Raw genomic sequence first — 23,615 nt, forward strand, 5'->3', positions numbered from 1 at the left:
ACCTATATCTAAAGCTGCCTGTTTAGTATAAAGTACAACCTTTTATCTGTAATGTAGTTCAGCAACTTGACAAGAACTTCAATTGCAATCCAACATTTTTTTCTTTACATTCACTGCTGTGAAAAGTCTCAGGTGACCTGCGATCAAGGTAAAGAGGTAACCTGAGCGATAGCAAATAAGAGAAGGTCAACTGCTATTGGAGGAAATCATTTACACCTTCGCCATGTTAACAAAAGGTTATTCCTAAGAAACAGGACTGAAGTGCTTGACTTTAGTGGAAGGACCAAACAAAACAAGCTAAACACACCTGCGATCGTGTCTGAGAGCACCAGGTGGAACCCAAACTGAAAATCCACGAATAAAAGACCGCAGGCATGTAAAGTAGAGAAAACGAAGGTCTGAAATAGAAAAGGAAGCAAAGTCTCGAGCATGTCCTTGAATACTGAGATGATATGATTTCCTGCTGACGGTAGGAAGCTGGTTCCACAGGGAGGGATTATAACTTTTAAATGCTCACTTCCTTCAGATAAAGTTGAAGCATTTCTGCATACTAATTCAGAAAAGTTTTTCCGAACGAAATGTCAGTAAATCCCCCGTCTGTGCAGGATGCAGCAGTCGATTCCGTGGACAACTTGGCTGTTTTCTTTCAATTATTTCTCCAAAATTCTGAGAAAAGGTTAAACACAGACACACTGGTGGAGAAAGGGACTGGAGCACTTTATTTGAACTTCATTAATGAAATTAAATATTTATGAATGGGTGACGTATTTATTGTCTATGATATTGGGAGGAGGAGGTGATTTCAGACCAGCCCTAAAATTTGCTTATTAGTTAACGAACATGGACACATCGCTGTCAAAAGACAAAAACTAAAAAAAGTATCTCATCAAAATGACCGCAGCACTGGTTAAGTGGATGCGGCTGCTCTGAAAACAGCAGCTCGTTTGACTTTCCCAAAGGGTCACTTTGTTTCCATGCCTCCCGAAAAGATGTTTACCACTCTTTCTTTTTAGCAGCTTCACTTAACAGATGCTTGTGGGAAGAGCCACGCTACTGTTACCACTGTTGCTATGCCAGCCCACCACCGAGAACCAGTTAGATTGGGGGAAGTGATAATTGATGATCCCCTCACCTTCTTGTTGGACACGTGTGATGCTCGAGATTAAGGAGTCTGAACTGAGTTGAAGATTTGATTTGTTTAGTTGTTGTCTTGCTGTGAGATTTATAATTTGCACTCAGAGGTTCGACACTAGGACCAGTCTGTGAATGACCTGAAAGACAATGCAGTATACAGTCTGACCATGTCAAGCTCTGGGTAGTGACTGAAAGAATGAGTCTGCAGATACAAGTAATTGAAGTTCATTTACTCTGCATGGGTGGGTAGATTAAAGACAGGATGACGAGCACAGATTAGAATCACGGAGCTATTTTTAGTTTTTTGGGCGTTTCTTCAAATACCCCAGGAGAACCTGAGGTAGAGCCCAGAACAGCTTATATTGAGACCACTGCTTCCTGACTTAGTATTAGTAGAAGAAAAAAGGTAAGATTGTCCTACATGGTTGGTGTTAATTGCGTGTTCAAGATTAAGTGCCCCCTCAACTCGGATTTTCTACTCTGAAAGTAGTAGCATGCTAACAACCCCAAATTGGCGGCATTAAACGTAAACAGCAGTGAAACTGTAAATCAGAATCCCGATGATGTCACTGAAACCTGGGAAACTGTCATAATCCCATTTGAGAAGCTTGTACCTTTACAGTTTTTTTTATCGATCAGCTGACCTATTGATAGACTTAATCGTTTCAGATCATGTACTTTCTGGGTGTGCGGGGAATTGATGAAACTGACAGGTATAATTGATGGGACCAGCAAGACATTTTTGCCCCGGGGATACCTCAGGCAGTTAAGCCGGCCAAAGGTGGGTCGATGGGGTCAAGGCTAGTCAAGTTGTTCTCCACTGATCTGTGAAGGCCAATCCTTTATAGAGGCGACCACAAACACCACATAGATGTGAAAGAACACTGATGTTTGTCCATATTTAATATTGGAAATATATCTACATCAGTTTTCATTAAGAGTATTTTATGTCGGTTTTGAATCTTCTCTATATTCTGTGTTTGCCTTTGGTTTCTTATTAGTTTCATCCTTCATTTATGAGTTTAGTTAGTTTCATCCCATCAAGGTTCCTCTGTTTGTTTAGTTTACTTTCAAAGACATTCATGGCATTATTTCTGTGGTATAAAGAGTTGCGCTGTGCTGTAGTTCAAAGAGAACAGAAAAGTGTTTAGACAACTTTCCCCTAATTACGTCCTGTGAAGTTGGATGCATCAAAGCCTGCAATTAGTTCGGCTACCTTTCACTTGTTTGTTTTCTTTCACTATACTTTCTTTCTTCTAACAGACCGTAGTTGACTTCCGAGCTGACGTAATGACACGTTGTGCAGCAGAGTTGGGTATAATCTGTTTTCTATGCAGAGGTTTTTCTGGCTTGGAGATTTGACTTTATTTTATTTGCACTGTAATCTTTTAGATCTGAGTGAGAACTCTTCTGTTGGAGGTGAAAGGGCATTTTCACTGCTCGAGCTGCACCATCACACAGGAGAGTCGGCAGTCACGTGAGAAATGACTGTGAGGAGAGAAATGTAATTTAAGCATCATGTCAAATCATGTAATTTAAGTACCAAAGTGTGCACGGGATAAAAATCATCTAGAGTTTATTTTAGAAAACGAGCGTGACTTTGTCGCCACAAGGTCTGGCTTTGAGTGTGTTGCTGCTGTTAACTCTTTGATCTTTCAGACTTATGACTGATCTGTTTGTGTAGATGGGGGTTAATAGCTTGTGATCCTCCCCATTTGTGTGATTAGTGGCGTGGAAGACTGTGATCCTCCCTCTGGTCAAACTAGCAGCCTTTGAAGAAGCACGCACTCAGTGTCCCTGCTTCATAACACCGTGACACCTCACGGTACACTCCAAGTTCATTTTGTTAACAAAAGTAGTAATATTTTAATATTCTAACTCATAGTTTTAGTCTAAAGTCTAATCGATGACCTGCATTCGTATGCAGCTTGTTTGTATGATTGGTGAAGTTCATTGTCTGCTGTTTGTTTTGCTAAGAAAACTTGATGAAGCTGTCAAAATTTGTTAGCAAGCTGGGTCCATTTACTGTGATGATGTGATTTGTGCTAATAAAGTACCCAAATTTCACTTCTCAGCACTGGAGGCCCATCTTCTTCTGATTTATGCTCGAATCATTCATAGGTCAGTGCTAAGTGGCCTTACAAACGAAAATGGTCAGGTTTAAGTACTGACTGAAAATGAGTGTAAAAGCCTGGAGAACTATTGCTCAAGACCAATAAATAAATCAATAAAAAGAGCAGATGTTTCTGTTTCTGGCTGAGGTCTAACCTCTATTGTTTATGTGGTCAGGTTGGTATAATATAGGAGGTTTTATTAATCCTTTATCTGGTTAAATAAAGAAATTAAAAAACTACATACAACTTTTCCACGTTTTACTACATTTCTGTTGAAATTTAAAATTGACATAAAAAAATTTAATTAATTTTTATGTGTGAATTAAACATTTGTGGTGCAAATAATTTTAAAAGAAAACCAAACTAAAATATCAAACTTAAACTTATTTATCATGAGCCTGAAAATCAAAATACATTGTCATTAAAGGGCCAACTCAAAATTACTCGCACTCCTTCCTTGTTCATCCACCAAAAGCTGGGCTGCATGGCTTTCTTGTCACACAACTCTCATTAATATGTGTGTGTGCGTTTAGCCCACAGCCGTTAACAGCCACCCGTCTCGCTGAATCTCTAATCTCTGTTCACAAGACTGGTCATGCTCCCCCAGAATATCTGCAAAGGAAGAGCCCAGCGCCACAGTAAGCAGCTGGGCACTAACTGACCCAGAAATCCCATCCATCTGGAGAAATGTCACAGCTCTCATCAAATGGCCACGGATGGGTTAGTGGGTTATTAAATGCGGCCCTGTGTGTGCATGTTTCTGTGTGTGTGTGTACCAGCTTTCACAAGTGCATTAAGAAACTGATGGAAATCCCCCAAAAATGAAGGCGCTAATTTCACGAGGAACATCCACGCAGCATTGTTGCAATGCACAATACAAACGAAAAAGTCTGTGACGATGTTCTCCATCTGTTTCTTGCTGTTAAGCGTTGAGCTCCTTCTGAACCTTGCTTGTTATTTGACATGACAGACTTCAGTACGGACCTCATGTGCCTGTTTGTTTTTTTTGTTGCATCATTTATAGTCTTGTCTTTACTTTAGCCAGCCAAAGTAAACTTGTATCAAAGGTCTCACTTGCAGAAGGCTCAAAGTTGTGAAAGCAGTCGCACAACTTAATTTCCCAAGTTTATTATGACATGATGTGCAACCATTTGTTAAAGACGAGCAATGTTGGGAAATAAAATGGGAAAGGTCCAGTGGGGAGTTTGAACCATACCAAGACTGAAAAGTCAGCATTTTCAGTTTCATAGACCAAGTTACTGATGATGTTTTTACAAATGCAATCACATTTTTACTTTGTTTCATCTAACATAGCTGCAGCAGCGTGTTAGATTGTAAAAGTGAAATGAAGAAAGTAATGTCATTACTAGGTCCTACATATGATTAACTTCATGAAGTTATTAAGAAAAATCTCATTACTGTGGAATGAGCCCACTTTGCCTTTCATCAGCAGTGGTTGGCTGAGAATTTTGAGGTAGTTTGGAAGCGTGTTCTTGAAAACTTGGAGAATTTCTTACAGTTTGTCTGTAGATTTAAGGATCAGAACATGGTATCTTATCACCTGCAGTATCAACTGTTATCCAGCCCAAGTTAAACTAATCCCAACTTTGAGGCGAGCGATTGAAGGAACCACCAGCAGGAACGAAGGATAGCACACAAGATGGTTCGTTATTCAATTAGAGCCTGTAATGTTCACGAGCTACAGATCTGTTTGATATTTGGACAGAGCTAAGGTTACCTCACTGTCCTCTGTAATCCTGGACCGATTCCTTGGAGATGAGATCAGATCTCATTGTGGGCGAGATCATCTTTTACAGAACTCCTCGTTATTGTGCCTGAAGAGAGTTCAGCTGAATGTCTGATTGAAGCCTAGAGTGACCCTTAAAACTCTTTTCTGAACTGAGCGGTTTCTTTCATGTTTCAGGCCTGCTATTGGGACAGTGACTGGGTGTGCATCAGATGTTAGCGAGGGTGGTCTTTGCCTAAGCAGCTACCCTTGGAAAAACCCGCATAAAATTATTCTATTTGTCAAACCAAATCTTTGTTGATATATTGAGGTGTCAAAACTCATCATCAGTGGCACAGCAGAGGTTGTCAAATGTCTGTTTTATGGGTGAAAGAGTTAGTAGCGTTAGAAGAGTTAGAAAGTATCGACTGGACCTCTGAACATATAGTTCTGTGGTATCTTCCTGTGGATCATATTGTCCGGTTTAACCATGTTACATCCATAAGTTGTAGCAAAGTAAATGACCCTTAAGTGTGTTTGCAGACAGAAAAACACGTGCTGTATTAAACCTAAGTTTAGGGTAGATCAGACCAGTTACCCGGTCCTGGTGTTCGTACGCCCTCCAGGAAAAATACAATTTTGTTACATTTGATGGAAAATATCTGAGTTACTTCACACTGCTGTTTGTACAGAAGTACAGATTCTGCAGTTGTGTGTTACAGCGGCTGATTGTGTGTTTGACGGTGTGCAGATTTTCAGGATTGTATTGTGCTTCTTCCTTTGTGTCTTTGCATATAAACAGCCATCTATATAACCCTTCACCCTTTTGAATCTGCAGTACCAGGTACTGTGTGTGTGTGTGTGTGTGTGTGTGTGTGTGTGTGTGTGTGTGTGTGTGTGTGTGTGTAATGGGGTTAGTGCTGGATGGACTGGCCAGAGAAGAAAACACAATCAGTTCTTTTGGCTGAGTCTGTGTCTCCTCTTGCCAAGCTGCACACCGGCCCACAATGCACTGCAGCCTGAATGGACACGAATCACAGGCACACACTCTTTGTGGGGGAGTGTGTGTGAGGCTGTATTGTGCGTCTGTATTTGTGTGTCTGGGAAAGTATGAGTGGGCACTGCAGTTTCTTGTGTGTGTGTATATGTGTGGGTGATTATGCCTGATTTAATTGTGCTGAAGAGCTGAAGGAGGGCGTGTGTGTGTGTGTGTGTGTGCGTGCATGTGTGCGTCTCCAAGGATCTAGTCCCCAGCTGGAAAATCGAGTTGGAAGCTCAGATTATTATCATCTTTTATTTACATCCGCGCTCATCGCAGAACTAATTTTATTCAACCCCCAGTTTGCAGATTATCTCCCCTCCTCACCTCCATCCTTCCTCTTTGTTATCTTATTGATTGGATTATTGTATGAATAGTGAAATTATTCCCTTATATTGGTTTTGCCTCAGTTCATTTGCGGAGAAATGGAAGTTGATCCGAACGCAAAAAAACAAACAGGTGCAATCATCTCGATTTAAAAAGCAGAGGCTCGTAGAAACATCCCTCCTCGATGCTAACGAGCAAAACAACAACAAATGTCCCGCGAACGCCGGCGCACAATGGAAACGAGAAGAGAGACGACATACTGCAGAATGATTAGAAGCTCTAATGACGAGCAGAGTTATTGCAAAATGAAAATGGCTCCGCTGTAGGAAATGAAATCATGGGGGAAGCGAATGTGGTAATGAAGGAGCGAGTGTGTATTTTGACTTTATACACACTCGCAGCAACGGGTTTCATTAGGAAATCTGACTCAGTGTAAGGCACTCCTGAGACTCTCTGTATGAATTTGAAATGAAAACATTTGTAATAGTGTACAAGAGGAAGAATCAGATTCAATTCAGGCGCACAGTTTTATTTAGCTCATGTGCGGTTGCAAATTTGAAGGTTTTTAAAGGACCAGTTTGTCCGATTTTCTCCCGACATACACGACAAAACTTTCACTAAAAGCTGTTCATGAATAATCAGTGTTTGTGACAACAACAACAAAAAATCAGTCGTTACATCAAACTTACTAATCCAAAAATTATGACATGCAACAGAAGTTATAGAAGTTATCTGCATAGTTACAATAGCAAGTGCTTAAAGTGTCAGATGAAGTGTATGTCATGGTCATTGACATGCACTCCAGCACATCACTCCACATAGATTACTTTTTGATAGAGATCGGTGGATCAATCTGAATATTGATACTATTGATACCAATGCTGTGGTTGTAACTTTTAACCCTAAATTGTGTTAAAAGTTAGTTTTCTTAAAATAAAAAGGATATGTGACACACGCATTCTGAAAAATGTCTGAACCATTTGTGTTGACTGTCACGTCTATTTTATTTATAGCTTTATTTCACATTTAAGCAACAGAAGTTGCCCCTCAGTGCTTCAGAGACACACGTTTATGTTCCAGGTCTAAAAAAAAAAAGTTTCAAAATAAATGAAAAGCTGAAAGGTGATGAACAGTGATGAACAGTGATGGGAGTAATGGCGTTACTTTTTTCAGTAACGAGTAATCTAACTAATTACTATTCCTATCGTTACAACTAATGGTAAATGATTCTTATATAGCGCTTTTCTACTCTCCCGGAGTACTCAAAGCGCTCTATACAACATGCCTCATTCACCCATTCACACACACTCATACAAGCACTTCTAAACACAAGTGCAACTAATAAACATTCACACACATTCACACTCCGATGAACGCATCGGAGGGCAATTTGGGGTTAATATCTTGCCCAAGGATATTTGGCATGCAGACTGGAGGAGCCAGTAATCGAACCATTTATTTTTCAACAAACAGACAGTTGGAGCTGTGTTCAGCCTCATCTTATATCAGTTGCACGGAAGTAGCTGTAAGTAATCTGGACGCTACAGCTTTAAGCAGCTGCACGCGCGCTCCCGTGGACGGTAATCACCAACACTGTCTAGCACAACACCTGGAGCTAAGGGGGCAAAACAATCACATGAGTGCTGCTGTTTGACTGAGGAAGAATAAAGTAGTCGTGTTAAGCCAATCACATGACCACTTAAAGATAAAGCAACAAGGTGATATTTACCAGTTTTTAAATTGTGTTGATAGGCCACGTAAAACCAGAGTCATGATAAACAATATACACGCGACGTTTTTTCCTCAATAGTTTCGTCACGTTTACTGTCTAAGGACAGCGCAGCGAGCACTCTCTGCTTATGAGCAAAAAAACCCCAAACAAAAACAGAAGTTTTAGGAGTGACGGAGAGAGAGACAGCAGAAAAGAGAGAGAGAGCGAGTTTTGAGATGTGAGAGATTTGTGACGTTTAGCGTGTTTGGAGTGTGTAGTTAATGTGTTGTCTTGTGTAGTTAGTGTGTAGTGTTGTGGATAGTTTTGTGTTGTGTGTCAGAACAATGAGGCGACTGCTGTCTCCAGGTAGAAACAGGAGTGATACACCTGCTGCTGTCAGACCTGCAGGTATCAGGCTGTGATGTTCTCCTTTATAGTGGACAGAAATTATTGTTTGGAGTGGCACAAATAATTTGTGTGGCATCTTATTGAATAAAGAACAGCTGATTGTTCTGTGAATAGTTTGAAATGGTTATTAAAAAAAATCAAGGTAAAAGGTAAATGGATACAAATAACTTTGTCGTTTGCAAAACTTGTGCACAGGATTTTAAAATTGACCATTTATATTTGCATTTAAACTTATGAAATATGATTCATTAAACATGTTTAGTGGTTGTTACAGTAAAAAATATAACTTTTTCTACTCTGATTTTGTTTTTTGTGTGATTTTAGCTCAATTGTGTTAATACAGTATGTCAAAATGAAAACATGACTGTAAATTCAGACACATGAGGTTGTGCTGAAAAGGATGATACCAAACAAAGCAAATAAACTGTTTTTAAAGGTGAAATGTAGAGGAAACATCAAAAGTAGTTAAAAATGGCCAATTATACCCCGGACCCCAGAGGGTTAAACCTTTCTTTAAAGTAACACAATAGTTACTTTTTGAGTAGACTTTTAGAATATTAACTCAGTTACTAACTCAGTTACTTTTTTGAAGAAGTAACTAGTAACTATAACTAATTACTTTTTCAAAGTAACTTGCATAACACTGATTATAAACTATATTATAAATGTATTTTATTAAAATGTGTTCAGAATTTGCAAAGTCATGACACACTGCTCTCCCCTACATTAGCAAGTATTGTTATCAGTCGCCCAAACCAATAGTAGAACTTGTAGTATTGCACAGTACTACTTTTTAAATGTACCCAAAGACATACAGGCAGAGGTATCATTTCCAAAATGTGTTTTATTATATCCTAAAAAAGACAAATACAGGATCATTAAAATAAGCTATTTTAAGAAATAAGTGAGCCCATAATGCTGAAATAAATAATGTCATAACTCAAAAAAGTGACCTGGACAAATTTATTTTGCTTATGCAGATAGCATGCAAAGTCATTTAGGGAAAAATGATAAAACTGCTATAAAAAATAAAGAAAACTACACTCCAATTTCACTAACCCTGTCCTGAGACAGCCTACGTGTCTAAAATGAGTGGGAAGAACTGCTTATTAACTTATCAGTTAATATTTATCCAGATTCTTCATTGATATAAACATTAAGAACAATATACATACTTTTATTTCTGATAACATAATATTTACTCTACATAACACACAAGTTATTATCATACTGACTTATTTTTACAGCTCCAAAATCAAAGCCTCTGGTTTTTGGAGTGTTAATTTTAAATTAGTTGTATGCAAAACTACATCAGAGATGCAGTGTCACATCTGTTTTTTTTTTCCTGGGATCATAGTTTAATATTTGGATGTTCTATCATTTGGCGATTATCAAACACTAAGTCTAAGTACAGCTGATGGGGAATCTTGCTTTTGGTCTTTGTGTTGTCTTTGGGGTTTTTTGACAGCACATGTCGTGACAATCAGTCTTAACGCTGCGGAGATGTTTCAAGTTGACAGCCTCTTGGGGTAACATGGTTTTCTTTATAAATTTCATGGTGGTCTATCAACCACTGACAAGATATTTTAGTCTCAGTCAAAGTGGTGGAAGAGCTGAGAGCGGTATCAGCGCTGGAGAGGTTAAAACTGCTGTTTCCACAGCACTTACTCGACTCTTTTAACCTTCATTGACCTCAGTTAAATTGTCTTTATCTGTTCATTCGAGGAGCATTGGTGTTCTCATAGCCCTGTGACTCTAACCTTTGACCCCACTTGCTATCAGTCGCTCTAACTGTTGCAATTACAGGAAGTGGTTTGATGTCAGCCAGAGCACCGATTTAAAATTAGATTTTTTTTCCTATTTGCAAAAATATCAAGCTCATGAAAAGGTATTCCATGTGTTATGTAAAATGTCAAAACACTGACAAACATCCCCAGGGTGTTACCCCGTTAACACCCTGACTTATTCATTCACTCACTCACAATGGCTTTAAAGCAGGGAAACATTTGTCATTGTCTTAGTTTACAAATTTATTACCAAAGGTAAAATGTTCACACCTTTCACTCCTTTTCCTTTTTCCTATCAGTATGCACAGCATATCTTCCAAATGTGATTATGAGCGACTGAGAAACCTGCTGAAAAGAACGACACACTCGTCTTCAAACAGCTGGCACACTAGCTACGAATGCACCACGACTGGCTGCTACGTAGAATTAAACTCCATTATGTAGAACTGTTGCAGCTGATTCAGCTAATTTGTGTTTGGTTTCACTTAGCAGCACAACACAACAAAGGTTAGCTAATTAAGACTGTTTATCTGGAGGAACTACTGCCTTAGTTCTGTGAGGAACAACCTTGGAATAATCAGTCAACACTCCTGAGTCTCAGTTTTTTCTTCTTCTTCCCATTCTGATATTTCTGTGCGCTCTTTTCTTCCTTTCTGCTTTTCTCTTTCTGCTATTAGCTGATCTTATTCTTTAATATTGTTTTCCTTTGTTCTCTTAATCCAAGCACCTTCCTTCTCTTCAGGCTTCCCCCGCGTTCCCCCTCCATGCCTCCCCATGCCCTCACCCAATCTTTTTCCTCATTCGCTCCCGTGCTGTTTTGCCCTCTATCCCTTCTTCTTCTTCTCACCCTTTTGCCCCCTTCCACTGCCTGTTGCCTAACGACATCCCTTCCTCTCATGGTTCCACCGTCCCTCCCTCTTTCCACAGTGTCCAGGTCAGGGCTCATGGGAGCCAGTCTTGTCTAGCACATATACGGGGCCCTAAATAGTTCTCTCAGCGGGGAGCATTTCGCCGGCCTGGCTGGGATTTTATAATGAGCTTTGAGAAAGGAGGAGGTGGGGGGAATGATGATGTTGGGGGGTGAAGATGCCACATTCACTTTTACCCCTCCTCCCCTTTCCCCCCGGTTAAAGCAGATTAATTAAAAGCTCACTCGCGCTCTGCGTCTTATCAGTGAGATTTGAGCACTTTACTGTAAGCCTCTAGGGAGAGCTCAGCGCCGGGCCGGGTGGGCAGAAAATGGGGGTGGGGAGCCTCGGGAACAATGCTAATTCCAGCCAGTGGGGTGGTGGGACGGCTGCTTAGGAATTACTGCCAGTGGTGCGTTCATTGCTGATTATCTCCGCGACTGTCTAGGAAGAGATTGCACTCACAGAGACAGACAGTCGCTCTGCCTGTCACTCACAGTTTGGGCTCATTTCTCATTCACACCATTTTTTTTTCTTTTTTCTTTTTTCTTTTTTTTATTGCAGTTGCCTAGAAATGTGAGCTAGTCGCCTGAAGCCAACAGAGACCAGCTGCACTAAGATAAGACAATGCTCTACCTGTGTTGTGTCAAGAGTTAAATGCTGCATCAGCGTCAAGTACAAATAAAATGTGCTTTTTTTTTCTGTAAGAGTGGTTGCAAAGAGCCATCCGACATACAGCAATGTTCTGCCGTCCCATCTGTCCAAATGGCAACAATGAGCAGGAACTGGTATCAGCAGGAGCTATTGTCATTACAATTTTTATTAATGATTATATCAGCCATTATTTCATCCCCAGAAGGCTGCTGTGATAGCTCGATTTCCCTTGTTCCTGTTCTGCTTAAATTGACTGTAAAAGTCCTGATTATTTAGTGGAGCACAAAGGAGGTCCTTTATTATTAGTCATGCTAGCAGTGTGCTTTTACATGCTCTCCAGCACATTGGCTTAAACTGTAAAATGTCAACAACAACAACAACACCGAATCCCTTCACCACTAGCTTGTACTTGTGGGAAAATGTTACTATACTGGGTATGTTTAGGTAACACCTTGCTAACATGAGCTTACTGAAGAGAAACGGGTATGTGAATCTGTTAGCCAATCAGGGACAAAGAGAGAGGACACGAATGCGGTGGAAGAAAGAAACGAAGCTGAGCAGAAGCAGGCAGGCGGTGTCCTCGCTGCTGAGGTTAACAGTGAAATGTAATCTGAACTGGCCTCAGAATAGAAGATTTTATTATCTTCTAATGTCTGGAAAAATAATGAATATCTTACTTTCAGGCTTTTAGGGGTTCATAAAATCCGCACATTTAATCCTCTTGTAGACTCACTGGCATTTCAGATTGTGCTTCAGTTTGAGTAATGGAACTCATTTTCTACAGTCGTGCAACTTCAAGGTCATAAAGCCCAGCCGCTGTTAAAAATCAAGGTTAATTTCAAGTATTTTATGTCATTTCAGTGTTTGCTGTTCAGCACTGTTAAAACAAAGGGGAGCCCATTAGTCTATAACCTTTGTAGGCAATATGTTTGCTTCACTGTAGGACTGTTCAGTTCATTTCAGTTTTATTTATAAAGCACTAAATCGCAACAACAGTCACTTTAAGGCACTTTATATTGTAAGGTAAAGACCTACAGGGACAGTGTTTGTCCAGTACTGATGAATATTGCTGGTTGCACACACAGACTGTGTGAACGAAGTCCAGATGTGTTGGTTGGTTTGGTTGTTGTGGAAGCTGCTGTTTATGGGGTGCCATATAACATCAAATAATCTAGTTACAACACCAAGGAGATAGTCAATGATTCCACTTAAGAAGCACGTTTACAACCCAGTTCCAAAAGAAGCTGGGATGCTGTGAAACCGCAAATATCATTAACCCGATTTTATTCACAAAAGAACCTAGAATACATAGAAAATGTTTCATGTTTGAGTTTGATGTTAGCAATGTGTCAAATACAAGCTAGCTCCTCTGCCTTACTATGATTAGTAGGACTTATGTTAAACAGTAATAAAACAAATGAGCTAAAGAAAATAAAGAAGGCTAAGTGTGATGATGTTGCTGTCTGTGTTGCAGGCTACAGCCATTCATCAGCGGACAGCCCAACAAAAAGCTGGCCACGGAGCAGGTAAGCTTCCATTCATCTTCACTGCATCTGCTCTTCCTCTCCGACACTCTTGTGCACTACAACCCTCGCTGCCCCGCTGCTCCTAAAATGCACGACACCTCAGTCACCATGTCGATCAGTCGGTTAACTTCTCACGTTTGCTTTAACACACTCACTCAGGTTCAGTCTTCCTTTGCTTCACTGTATTTTGACTGTGCTGTGTGAATAAGAGTATTTTCAAGGGGAAGAGCAGCCTTGATATTCCTTACAGTGAAAGTGGATGAAGTAACCACATTGATGGTCCAGTCTTGTCATCACTGCTTTACTTCATAAAAAAATGCTTTTCCTGTGAAGTCTATGTGAACCAACAGGGAAGCGGGTTAGGCAATAATAAGGCTTGCAACTTAACATTGAGCAATTTTTAACATTTTTTCAGAGGGTGGGGGGACGACAACCACTGCTGCCAAATGAATACCTCTGAGTTGTACTGCACTGTGGGTGATGCTGCAAATCAGTGAGCAGGAAAGCTTTATAACAAATTGAATTTCTGATGTAGAATGAGAAAGTACCTGGATTTATCCTGCTTCTTTCACATGGTTTGTCATAATTGGTTTCTCAATTGAATTTCCTATTACATATAATGATAAGTGATTATTTATAAATGTGTCACTAACCTCAGTGAAGCAGAAGGTCTGGTCCTTATTTGTGTATTCAAGGTGATCACCATAGCTTGTGAGGATGAAAAAATCTGGTCATTTAAGTAGCAGAGGGGTTGTTGATTGGTTTTAACTGCTTTAGTTTTAATGACATTAACAGCAGGTGCACTAGAGGAGCAACGAAGAGACAAACAGGAATGGTTTTAAGGGTGGAGGCCACTGACGTTTTTCCTTCCTGATCTTTTCTGACTTGTTTTGCATTTGGCTCGAGTCAGTGTCACTGCTGGTAACATTAGACAATACCTGGACCCTACAGAGGTTCCACAGGTAGTCCAACTTCTCCATGATGGCACATTAATAAGTGACATTTTCAGAAGTTTTACTCTGTCTCCCAGCACAGTCTGAAGAGCATGGCTTAGATTCCAGGAGACAGGCAGTTACTCTAGGAGAGCTGGACAGGGCCATAGAAGGCCTTTAACCCATCAGCAGCTTGCATCAGCACTGGGAGCTACAAAATGACCTCTAGCAGGTCACTGGTGTGAGTGTCTCTGACCGAACAGACTTCATGAAGGTGGCCTGAGGGCCCAACGGTACAACCTCTAGTGCAGGGGTCTCCAACTCCAGTCCTCGAGAGCTGCTTTTCATTTGATTCAGCTGTGTTGCAGTGGGGGTGCATCTAAAAGCTGTAGGACCGTAGCGCTCAAGGACTGAGTTGGAGACCCCTGCTCTAGTTGGCTCTGTGCTCACTGCTCAGCACCGCGGTGCCTGATTTGCATTTGCCATAGAATACCAGAACTGGCAGGTCTACCATCTGTTCTTTTTTAACAGGTGACAGCAAGTTCACCCTAAACATGTGACAGACATGTGAAGGGGTCTGAAGAAGCCATAGCGACAGTTATGTTGTCTGTAACATTGTTCAGCATGACTGTTTTGGTGATGGCTTTGGTGACAGGCATATCCTAAGGGGGCACATAACCTCTATAAACTAGGCAACAGAACCCTGACTGCCATTAGGTAGTCACCTGACCAATAGAAACGCAACTCAACCCAATAGACATTATGTTTTGCTCCATCCGATGCTGCCAGGTTACCCCTCAGAGTGTCCAGGAGCTCAGGGATGCTCTGGACTCCTCATGTCATTAGGAGGATGCCCCGATGTTGTCAGCCATGCATACAAGCATGTGGGAGCCAAGCAGAATATCGAGTACTATATCGTCAAAATGGACTAGCTTGACTAGTTTATTTTGAAATCAGTCCTCTGTGGGTTTATCGTTTTCATTTCCATCAAACGACATGGCGTCCTTGTGTTCCTAACACATTACCCAGTTCATATCAGTATAGATATCTGGTTCTTGTTCTTTTTGGCTTTTGTTTGAGCAGTGCATATTAAGATGCAGATGCACTGTGACACAGAATACAATGTAAATCTGCAGAGAGCCTGAATTACTCAGAGGAGTGATATAAATTAGGCTTCACATAGCCACGCAGTTGTTGGTGGTTGGATACATTTATTGTTGATTTTGGTCTTTTTATGTTTGTTTGACAATAACCAAACTACCATGAACCTTTGACTGTAGCAGACATATTGTAAGTCTGTGTCAAGCTCTCCTGCTCAGCCAATAAAAGCTGATTGCTGATTTCTGCAGAGCAGGCAGCAATAAATAAATCTCCTCTCGGGCCGTGTGAGAGGTGAACCGCTCTGTGTCTTTGTTTGGCCTTGCTATATTACTCCTCCTTCACTCTTTCTTTCTCCCGGGCATTGACTGCTTCTAAAAAAATTTTTTGACAGACTCTTAAAATAAATATAGCCTTAAACTTGAACATAAAAATGTGTTAAACAGCAGCTTCAGGGGTATTTTATTTTTTTTATCACACTGCAGTGATACAGTAGGCTTTTGTTGGCCAGTTTCCAATCAGTCCACACAGAAGGAGTTTACTTTCGCTAATGTGTCTTATCTCCTTTACTAAACCTAGTTAGACTTCTTGGCTTTGAACAGTTAGTTTCCAAATGTCCTCGTTCTGACCATTTATAGCTTCATAGCTTTCCATTCAGAAATGGGGCAGTCTCTTCTGCTTTGATTTTTAATTTGATTTAAATTGGACTTCATTTCAGTCGAGGGTAGCGTTACTAGTTTCAAAGTCTTAAATTGAGCTTTCTTGACTTCTTCTTCCTTACTTTTTTCCATATCTCATTTTACACTTCCCTAACAGTCTTTTAATCCCTTGTCATTCTCATTTCTTATATAATTTATTTCTCTCTTTTTGCAGCTTTTTCCGTGTTTCTCTTTTTTAACCACTCTGTAGAGAAGCAGCAGGAGTTTGACTTGACGTGCAGGGTTTGGGAAGTAAAAATGTCAGGTTTTTTTTATTTTTTATAGTTGAGATCAGCTGACTGACAGTCGGACCATTTACAGGATTATGTGGATGAGAAATTCTGTCAGTGGAATCATAAGTATAAAATGTGAGCTCCTCCATTAGAAAATACCTGGTTTTAGAGCAGCGCGTCTCGGCTCCTGGCAGTTCCATCTCCTCACTCCTTGCTGTGGCCTGTGAGTAGCAGAACTGTTGATGATTGGTAATTGCCGAGGAATATCCCGGGTTAGAAGATCCACAGTGTTGTTGGGATTTAACACCAAAGACTGACCCACATCAGAATTTAAGTAGTGAGTTAATGAGCTCATAGGAACTGACTTGGCACTTGTTGGAGAAACCCTTGCTTGCCACATCAAAGTTTCAGCTCCCTCCACAGATTATCTATAGTACCGAGTCTGGAGACATGCTAGGCCACTCCATAACCTTAATGTGCTTCTTTAGCCACTTCTTTGTTGCCTTGGCATTATATTTTGGGTCATCGTCATGCTGGAAGACCCGTCCATGACCCATCTTCAGTGTTCTGGCTGAGGGAAGGTGGCTCTCATTCAAGACTTTATGGTACGTGGCCCCGCGCCTTGGCCAATCTATGCGGTGCAGCCATCCTGTACACTTAGCAGTGTGTGTTACCAGTGGTGTTCTTAGTGACTGTGGTCCCAACTGGCTTCAGGTCATTAACAAGCTCCAACCGTGTAGTTCTGTGCTGATCCACCACCTTTCTCATGATCATCCTCACATCAAGATCATGCATGGAGCTCCAGAGCGAGGGGGGCTGATGGTCATTTTTATATTTCTTCCATTTCCATGCCGTTCAGGCATCGTGCAGGCCGACGATCTTGTCCCTGACGTCCTTTTGGGATGGAACTGGGATGGATAAACTGTTCCTTTGGACAAGTGTGCTTTATACATGCAACGAGCTGAGATCAGGAGTATCATTAATTGATAGATGGTAGTCGTCACATGGTAGTGTCAGAATTCTTCCTGGTATTCACGTATTTCACTCAAAGTCACGCAAATCACTTTGTAACTGTTATGTAATGTGTGTTTTGTATTTTTTAATTTATTTTTTGGTTGATATTCTGTGTCCATTAACATAAAACTACAATCAAAGCTAGAAACTGTTCATTTGTTTGGAAGTGAGCAAACTTATAAATTCAGCAGGGGGTCAAATACTTGTAACTGTATAAAAAGCTCTGCAATATTTTTGGCTGAAAAAAAGAAACACTGTTATTATTTTTGTCCAACTTTTAAGATTATTTAACAAACATGTTATTGAGATTGATGTTAAATAAAACACTTCTGTTAAGAAACCAGCAGTAAACACAGTCACACATGCTGTTGAGAGAGTGCATGCTGGTTTGTGTCCCATATTTGAAGACTTTATAGAAATAAAGTGAAGTTATTTAATGTGGGGAAAAAAACAAAACAAAAAGCTTTCGAGGGAATTTGTCATATTTGTGGCTCTTGTGGTGTTAATGATGTTAAAAACAACTAAGTTGAGGGGAATTAACGATATCACTGAAACTGTAAGTTGCCGCTAAAACTTGGTGAAAAACATGCCAGCGAATCATCTGCTTTTTAAAATCTCCCAACTTTTCTTCCCCCCCCCCCCCCGAGTCCTGCAAATCTCTGCCTGCTTTCTCTTTCCTCATCTCTTCCCGTTATTGCCTCACTCTGCTGCTGTCCTCTTTTTTTCCCATCGCTCTTCTTTTCATATTTCCTCTCTTTCCTCCACATTCCTTCCAATCCCTTCGTCTCCCCCCTCTCCTCTCCTCCTCACAGCCTTTGTCTCTCTCTCCATCATGTGCTGCTGGCAGCCCTGAATAGAGTAGCTCAGGGAGCTCAGGCTCTGTCAGCTAGGAAGAAAACATTGCCACAAGGGGCTGGGTCAACAAGGCTTGTTACTTAGCAACCCCCCCTCACCTTCCCTTGGGAACTGGAAGCAAACGGCCGTCGCCATTGGCTGCGGCTGCTCATAGCTCGCAGCTCATGTTATGTAATGTTGGCATTTGATTCCAGCAACAGGGCCAGATTGAAAAGCGATGTGTTCTTTGAGCTCTACTTGCCATCCTGTTCTGTTTCTGTTCATTGCCTTACAGTAACCAATTTCCATCACCCTCTCCAGCGACCCAGCAATTAGTCTGCACAGTTTTTCCTTTTTTTAAAGCCAGTCGATGGAGGAAATGATCAGTTTACTACAGAGAACTTGAAACTGGCGCAGCTGTTCTTCTCTGCCCTTTCCCCTATTTGTCTACTCATGTTTAGGCTGAGCATCAGGCTGGAGGAGGCAGAAGGCAGCGCAGTTAAGAGATGTGGGGATTTTCAAAGAAGCTTAGAAATCTCAAAAGGGTGATGAGGTCACAGGAGGAAGGGCTTTGAGCTGTGCACAGCCTCGCTGGTGTTGCAGATATAGCCTGCTTATGCAAGCAATAATTTTGGCAAGTGATGGCCGAATGTATTTGAAGTATTCTCAATGAAGCTTTCCGGACAGCGATAAAGTTCATGATGTGCACCAATTTTAGCTCGTCCTGCAGAAACACAGCGACCTGCTCCCTCACCCCAGGAAAACACCTTTACTGTGATAAAATTGATGCAGAAAGATGAAAATATGCAAAACCTCTGCTTGATCGGCATGGTTGTGGCTCAGAGCGAGCTGTCTACCAATGAGAAGATCAATGGTTACTTCAGTCTGTATGTTGAAGTATCTTTGGGCATGACAGTGAACCCCAATTTGATTGGGTGAATGAGACTTGTAGTAAAAAGAGCTTTAAGTGCTCAGTTAGAGTAAATAGGACTATAAAAGTATCCGTCCATTTACCGTTCCTTTACCCATCCACACTAATTCACACATGGATGCTAATAATGCAAACAAATTTAAGTGGTCTATTAAATGTCATTAACCAGGATACTCTGTCTAACAAACAATTATAAAGTTTTGATTGTTGAGCGACTGATTGTTTGTAGGATCTTGCTGTGTGATCCGATCCAGCTGATGAGCCACTGTAGCTCAAATTACCAATAACGTTAATGCTGGTAGTGACAGGAAGTCGTCAGAATACAGAGTGGATTGCAGTTTGTTGTATGTGGGGCTGCATAGCTGCAGACCAGGACCAACACATTATTAGGCAGCTGGTCATAATGTTAGGCCTGATCAGTGTAGTGTTACACATTCTCCATGTCATGTGCACTAATGCACCTTTACACAAAAACAAGCATTAATACGAGGTAACTTTTGAACTAAGTATCGTTAAAAGTTTCACATTTATATAGACCTCAGTCCACTCCACACATGAAGTGATTTCCACTACAAAGTCATGATTGTATCCATTGTCCATGGCTGGACCAAGGAATGTTTTTTTGTTTTGTTCCTTGCATACATGAATTTCTCTAGAATCTTGGAATCTGTTAATGATGAAATCTGCAAATTGATTGTACAATAATAATCTGAAGAATCTGCACATGCAGTTCATCAAGGAGCGGTAAACTCCTGCCCTTCTTTACTTCAGAACAACTGAGCGTGTCTCAAACGCTCTTTTTAAATGCAAGCATGTTACTAATTGGTGGAATTATTCGTAAGATGTTCCATGTTTTCTCCATCTGTTCTCAGCATTGCACAGCTTTTTCCTTCTCTTTCTTTCTTTGTGGTCCCGCCCCAACTTTGAAATGTGTCCATTTTTCTAAAAATAATTAAATAGCTCTGACTAAATGTCTGCAACTTGATTAAATTCAGTTACAGAATTTGCAAGTCATGGAATTAATTTTTAGTTACTTTTTAGAAAGCTTTGCTACTATTTTGGAAACGGGGGTGTAGATGTAGTGGCTGTCATTATCCAGAACTCTTATTCCACACTGTGGTTTGTTCCCTTTAACTCTTTTTTTCCCCTGCTGTCTTGTGCATGAGTAACTCCAGGCTATCAGATGTCTACATCTTCACACCAATAAAACCTTCTGAGCGCTCGTATTCCCCGGTTGCTTTCTCGCTCCTAACAACCAATTCCCTTGTTAGAGGGCTGAAGCTTAAAGTAAGCTAAAATAGTAGATATTCGACCGCTGGAGAGCTTGCTTTGAACATGCAACATGATATTTGTAGTGGAACATTATCTCTGTGTAATTATGAGCAGCAGTGCTGAATAGTTCACACCAACACAAAGAAACTCCGTGTCTGTCCCTCGCCACAGCTTCCTCTCCTCTCATCCTGACCCATTTAACAGCTCTCACCTCCTAATTAGTCTGGAGCACAGTTTTTATGTCGTTATGTTTTCTTTTTAATTATTTTTTTATTTCCCCCACATTATGACTGCTGTTCAGCGGCAGCTAATGAGCTGGTGAGGTTAAAGCCAGCTGGTTTCCACTGTGAGGAATAAGAGGAAACAAAAGAGAAGCAGAGAAGGGAAAGGAAGGGATAGCAGAATGTTTTTGCACTGGATTTATTTATTTTTTAATTTATTGTACAATCATTTGGTATTTATCCAAATCTGAGGATGGAAAAAGCACAAGTCTAAGCCAAGAGAAGAAGCAGTGCATAAAGGAACAATCGGAGAGATGGAAAAAGCGAGAAAGGATGTGGGTAGAATTATTATTATTATTTTAAATGAAGCAAAACAGACGAGATGTGAAATAAAAGAAAGGTGGGAGGAAAGCAAGGAAGGATGGAGGAGGAAATGAAAATTGAAGGGGGAGAAAGAAGGCAGGAATGAAAGGCCCAGCAGGAACTCCTACAGGTTTTAGCTGAGGAGAAAAGAAATATCTCTCCGTCACACTGTGGACCCTCCGCCGGCCTCTGCTCCAGCTTTATAATTAGCCCTGGCTCAAAGGAAGGCAATAATGTGTAGGTTCCCTTGTAGCTGCAGTTATACAACTGCATGAGTTCCCTCTAAACAACATTTTTTTTTTTTTTTTTAAAGACATTTGCAGCAAAAAAGCGAGACTTGAGTTTAGACGTTGTATTATTGTCTAGCTTATGGCAGGCTGGAAAGCAGAAAAAAGTATAATACCCATGCACATCTGGCCTCCCTGGTGCAATAGTCTGTTTGATATCTGTACTTTTCATCACTAAGCAAAATAAATAAAACTCAGATTGGAGTGAAGATGTGATTGTTCAGAATGAGACTGGAGGTACTCCAGTGTTTTCCAAGGGGAAATTTTCTTTGTCTTACAGGGTTGAATATATCGACACGGAGCGTACTATGTGTACCGGAGTTTAATTTGTTTCTACTACCGTAGGGTCATTTTGACACACTGACATCAGCGACATGAAGCTGTATACCAAACATCTGGACCAAGTCATCACTTAACTTCCAGTGGTTGGTGGCTTATTAGGCCTGGATGGACGAAGCAGAGGTTCCCCTGCTGGACCGTGGTCAGCACGTTTTAATATCCAGTTGTGTTTTCTGCTCGTAACTTTTCTTATTTTCCTAAATGCTGCAGCTTTGTTTTCAGTTTGGTTGGTTTTGCTTGAGTTTCATCTGTTTGCAAGTGCTGCTTGTTGAAGCTTGAAAAGCCACCATACTCTGCAGTTCTGCTTATCCAGCTACAACAGGAAGCTTAAAAAGTTGTTTTTTAACTCTTGCCTCATGCACAAAAAGCAAAAATCAATAACAGCCATTCTCCATAAATGCACTGATCAACCATTACCTGCCTAACACTGTGCAGCTCCCTGTCATACCTCTGGGCGTGTCTGCATCCCAGTATAGCAGGACAATGTTGGCAGCAGAATGGCTCCTTTGCATTGAGAGGTGGGGACTTGATCTTGAGCAGGAATGTCAAATTCATTTTACATGACAACAAACTTAGAAGTCCAAAATGTGCCCACTTTCATCCAGTGGGCCATATTGGAACCTTTTAGGGACAATTTTGGCCCACAGACCTTAGGTTTGACACCGCTATTCTAGAGCATTCCACGAATGCTTGGAAGTAGGATCTGGTGGCTTTTTCCCAGTGTTACTTGGGTTAACCTTGAGTAGTGTTTGTTCTGCTGGAGGAGACCGCTGCTGTCAGGGAGTGCTGAGTGCAGTTTACAGTTTATACATATTTAATCTCTGGTTTGATTCGTTTTCCTTTTTTTGAGTGGGGTTGCTTGATGGGTCATAAAGGCAGACAGCTCTACATTTGTACTGCTGACATTTGTTTCATCATCGATTCCACACCTGGAAAATGGTCCCCTCAGAGTCCTTTCCTTCCACAGAGTCCTTTTTTTTCCACCTATACCACTTGTTTACTTTCTCCTGCTGCTGCCGTCACGCTGCCTACATTTCCTGCAGTTTCAGGTGGGTTGATTTCTGATCAAAAACAACTCTGTTTTTGTCTCCCAGCGTGCGACTGGAAAGACTCTGCCGGTTCAGAGTCACCTGCAGTTGCCCTCGAGGGGAATATATCACATCTATGCACAAAACATGTGACAGCTCAACCCAGACAATGTGAAAAGCAGTGGAAAAAAAAAGAAAGGGCACTCTAATTACATTTTTGTCCCTCATGCTCACCCTTAGCCCTTCACTTTTAATTTCACAGGCTTCTGTTTTTTTATGAACTTTGAAGGGTGTTTTTACCCCGAGGCTCTGATTAATTTCTCATCCTTTCATATGATACCGAGTGCAGTGTAGACTATGCAGATTTAAAAAAAAAAAAAAAGGCAGAATCTAAAATGAGGTAATAACTTGTTGTAAGATAAGGTTGTGGTCGCGCTCCGATGCTGTATTTAGTCATATGTGGAGAAGTGCGGCAAATGAAACCTCTCACCACGGCGCGTACCCTCCACCTGCCCTACAGCTCCACACCTCCACACCATCACAGATACTACACTGTTTGTTATTTTTTCATTTTAAAGGAAGTGGGGCATACGAGATCAGATCTGGCTTAGATTTCCCGAGGGCAAACTTGTGTCCTGCCGAGGAAAATATTAAAAATACTCAACGATGCATGTCTGCTCACAAGCAACAATATTTCCTGTTTGTACAGATCGGCAGCTCCAACCCCCTGCCGCTGCCCGTTGAAGCCCCTGCCAGCGGGGTGGTGGTGGAGAGCGGGCCAGTTGTGTATGACGATGTCCCCGGTGATGAGGAAGAGGATGAGGAGGACGAGACTTGTGTCAGTGCCTTGGAGATGCTGGGCAGCAATGGTGGGTTTAACCTGTCTGCTATCTTCTGACTGAAATGTGTAGGCTGACTGAGGATACAGCTTTCTGCATAAACAACCTATTTAATATCCAAAAGTAACAAATCCAACTACATTTTATTTTCATGCACACCTTTCTGGTTGAACAGTTTCATCTTTTGAGCAT

The 23,615-nt window shown here is 41.0% G+C and overlaps 1 protein-coding gene across 2 annotated transcripts in view; it reads left to right on the forward strand.

Annotated features, from left to right (window-relative positions):
- Positions 1-23,615, forward strand: part of LOC102302709 (transcription factor IIIB 90 kDa subunit) — a 124,267-nt gene that overhangs the window by 96,184 nt on the left and 4,468 nt on the right. Inside the window, exons 17-18 of one of the 2 annotated variants that reach the window (XM_014340700.2) lie at positions 13,283-13,334; positions 23,294-23,453. In XM_014340700.2, the coding sequence (XP_014196186.1) occupies positions 13,283-13,334; positions 23,294-23,453 (212 nt within the window). Of the gene's footprint in view, positions 1-13,282; positions 22,151-23,293; positions 23,454-23,615 lie in introns of those variants that run through there. The other variant, XM_042212863.1, reaches the window with a different exon arrangement.

This window comes from Haplochromis burtoni, unplaced genomic scaffold (assembly GCF_018398535.1).
Source record: "Haplochromis burtoni strain Fernald_Lab_line unplaced genomic scaffold, NCSU_Asbu1 Contig_396, whole genome shotgun sequence".
Classification (NCBI taxonomy): Eukaryota; Metazoa; Chordata; class Actinopteri; order Cichliformes; family Cichlidae; genus Haplochromis; species Haplochromis burtoni.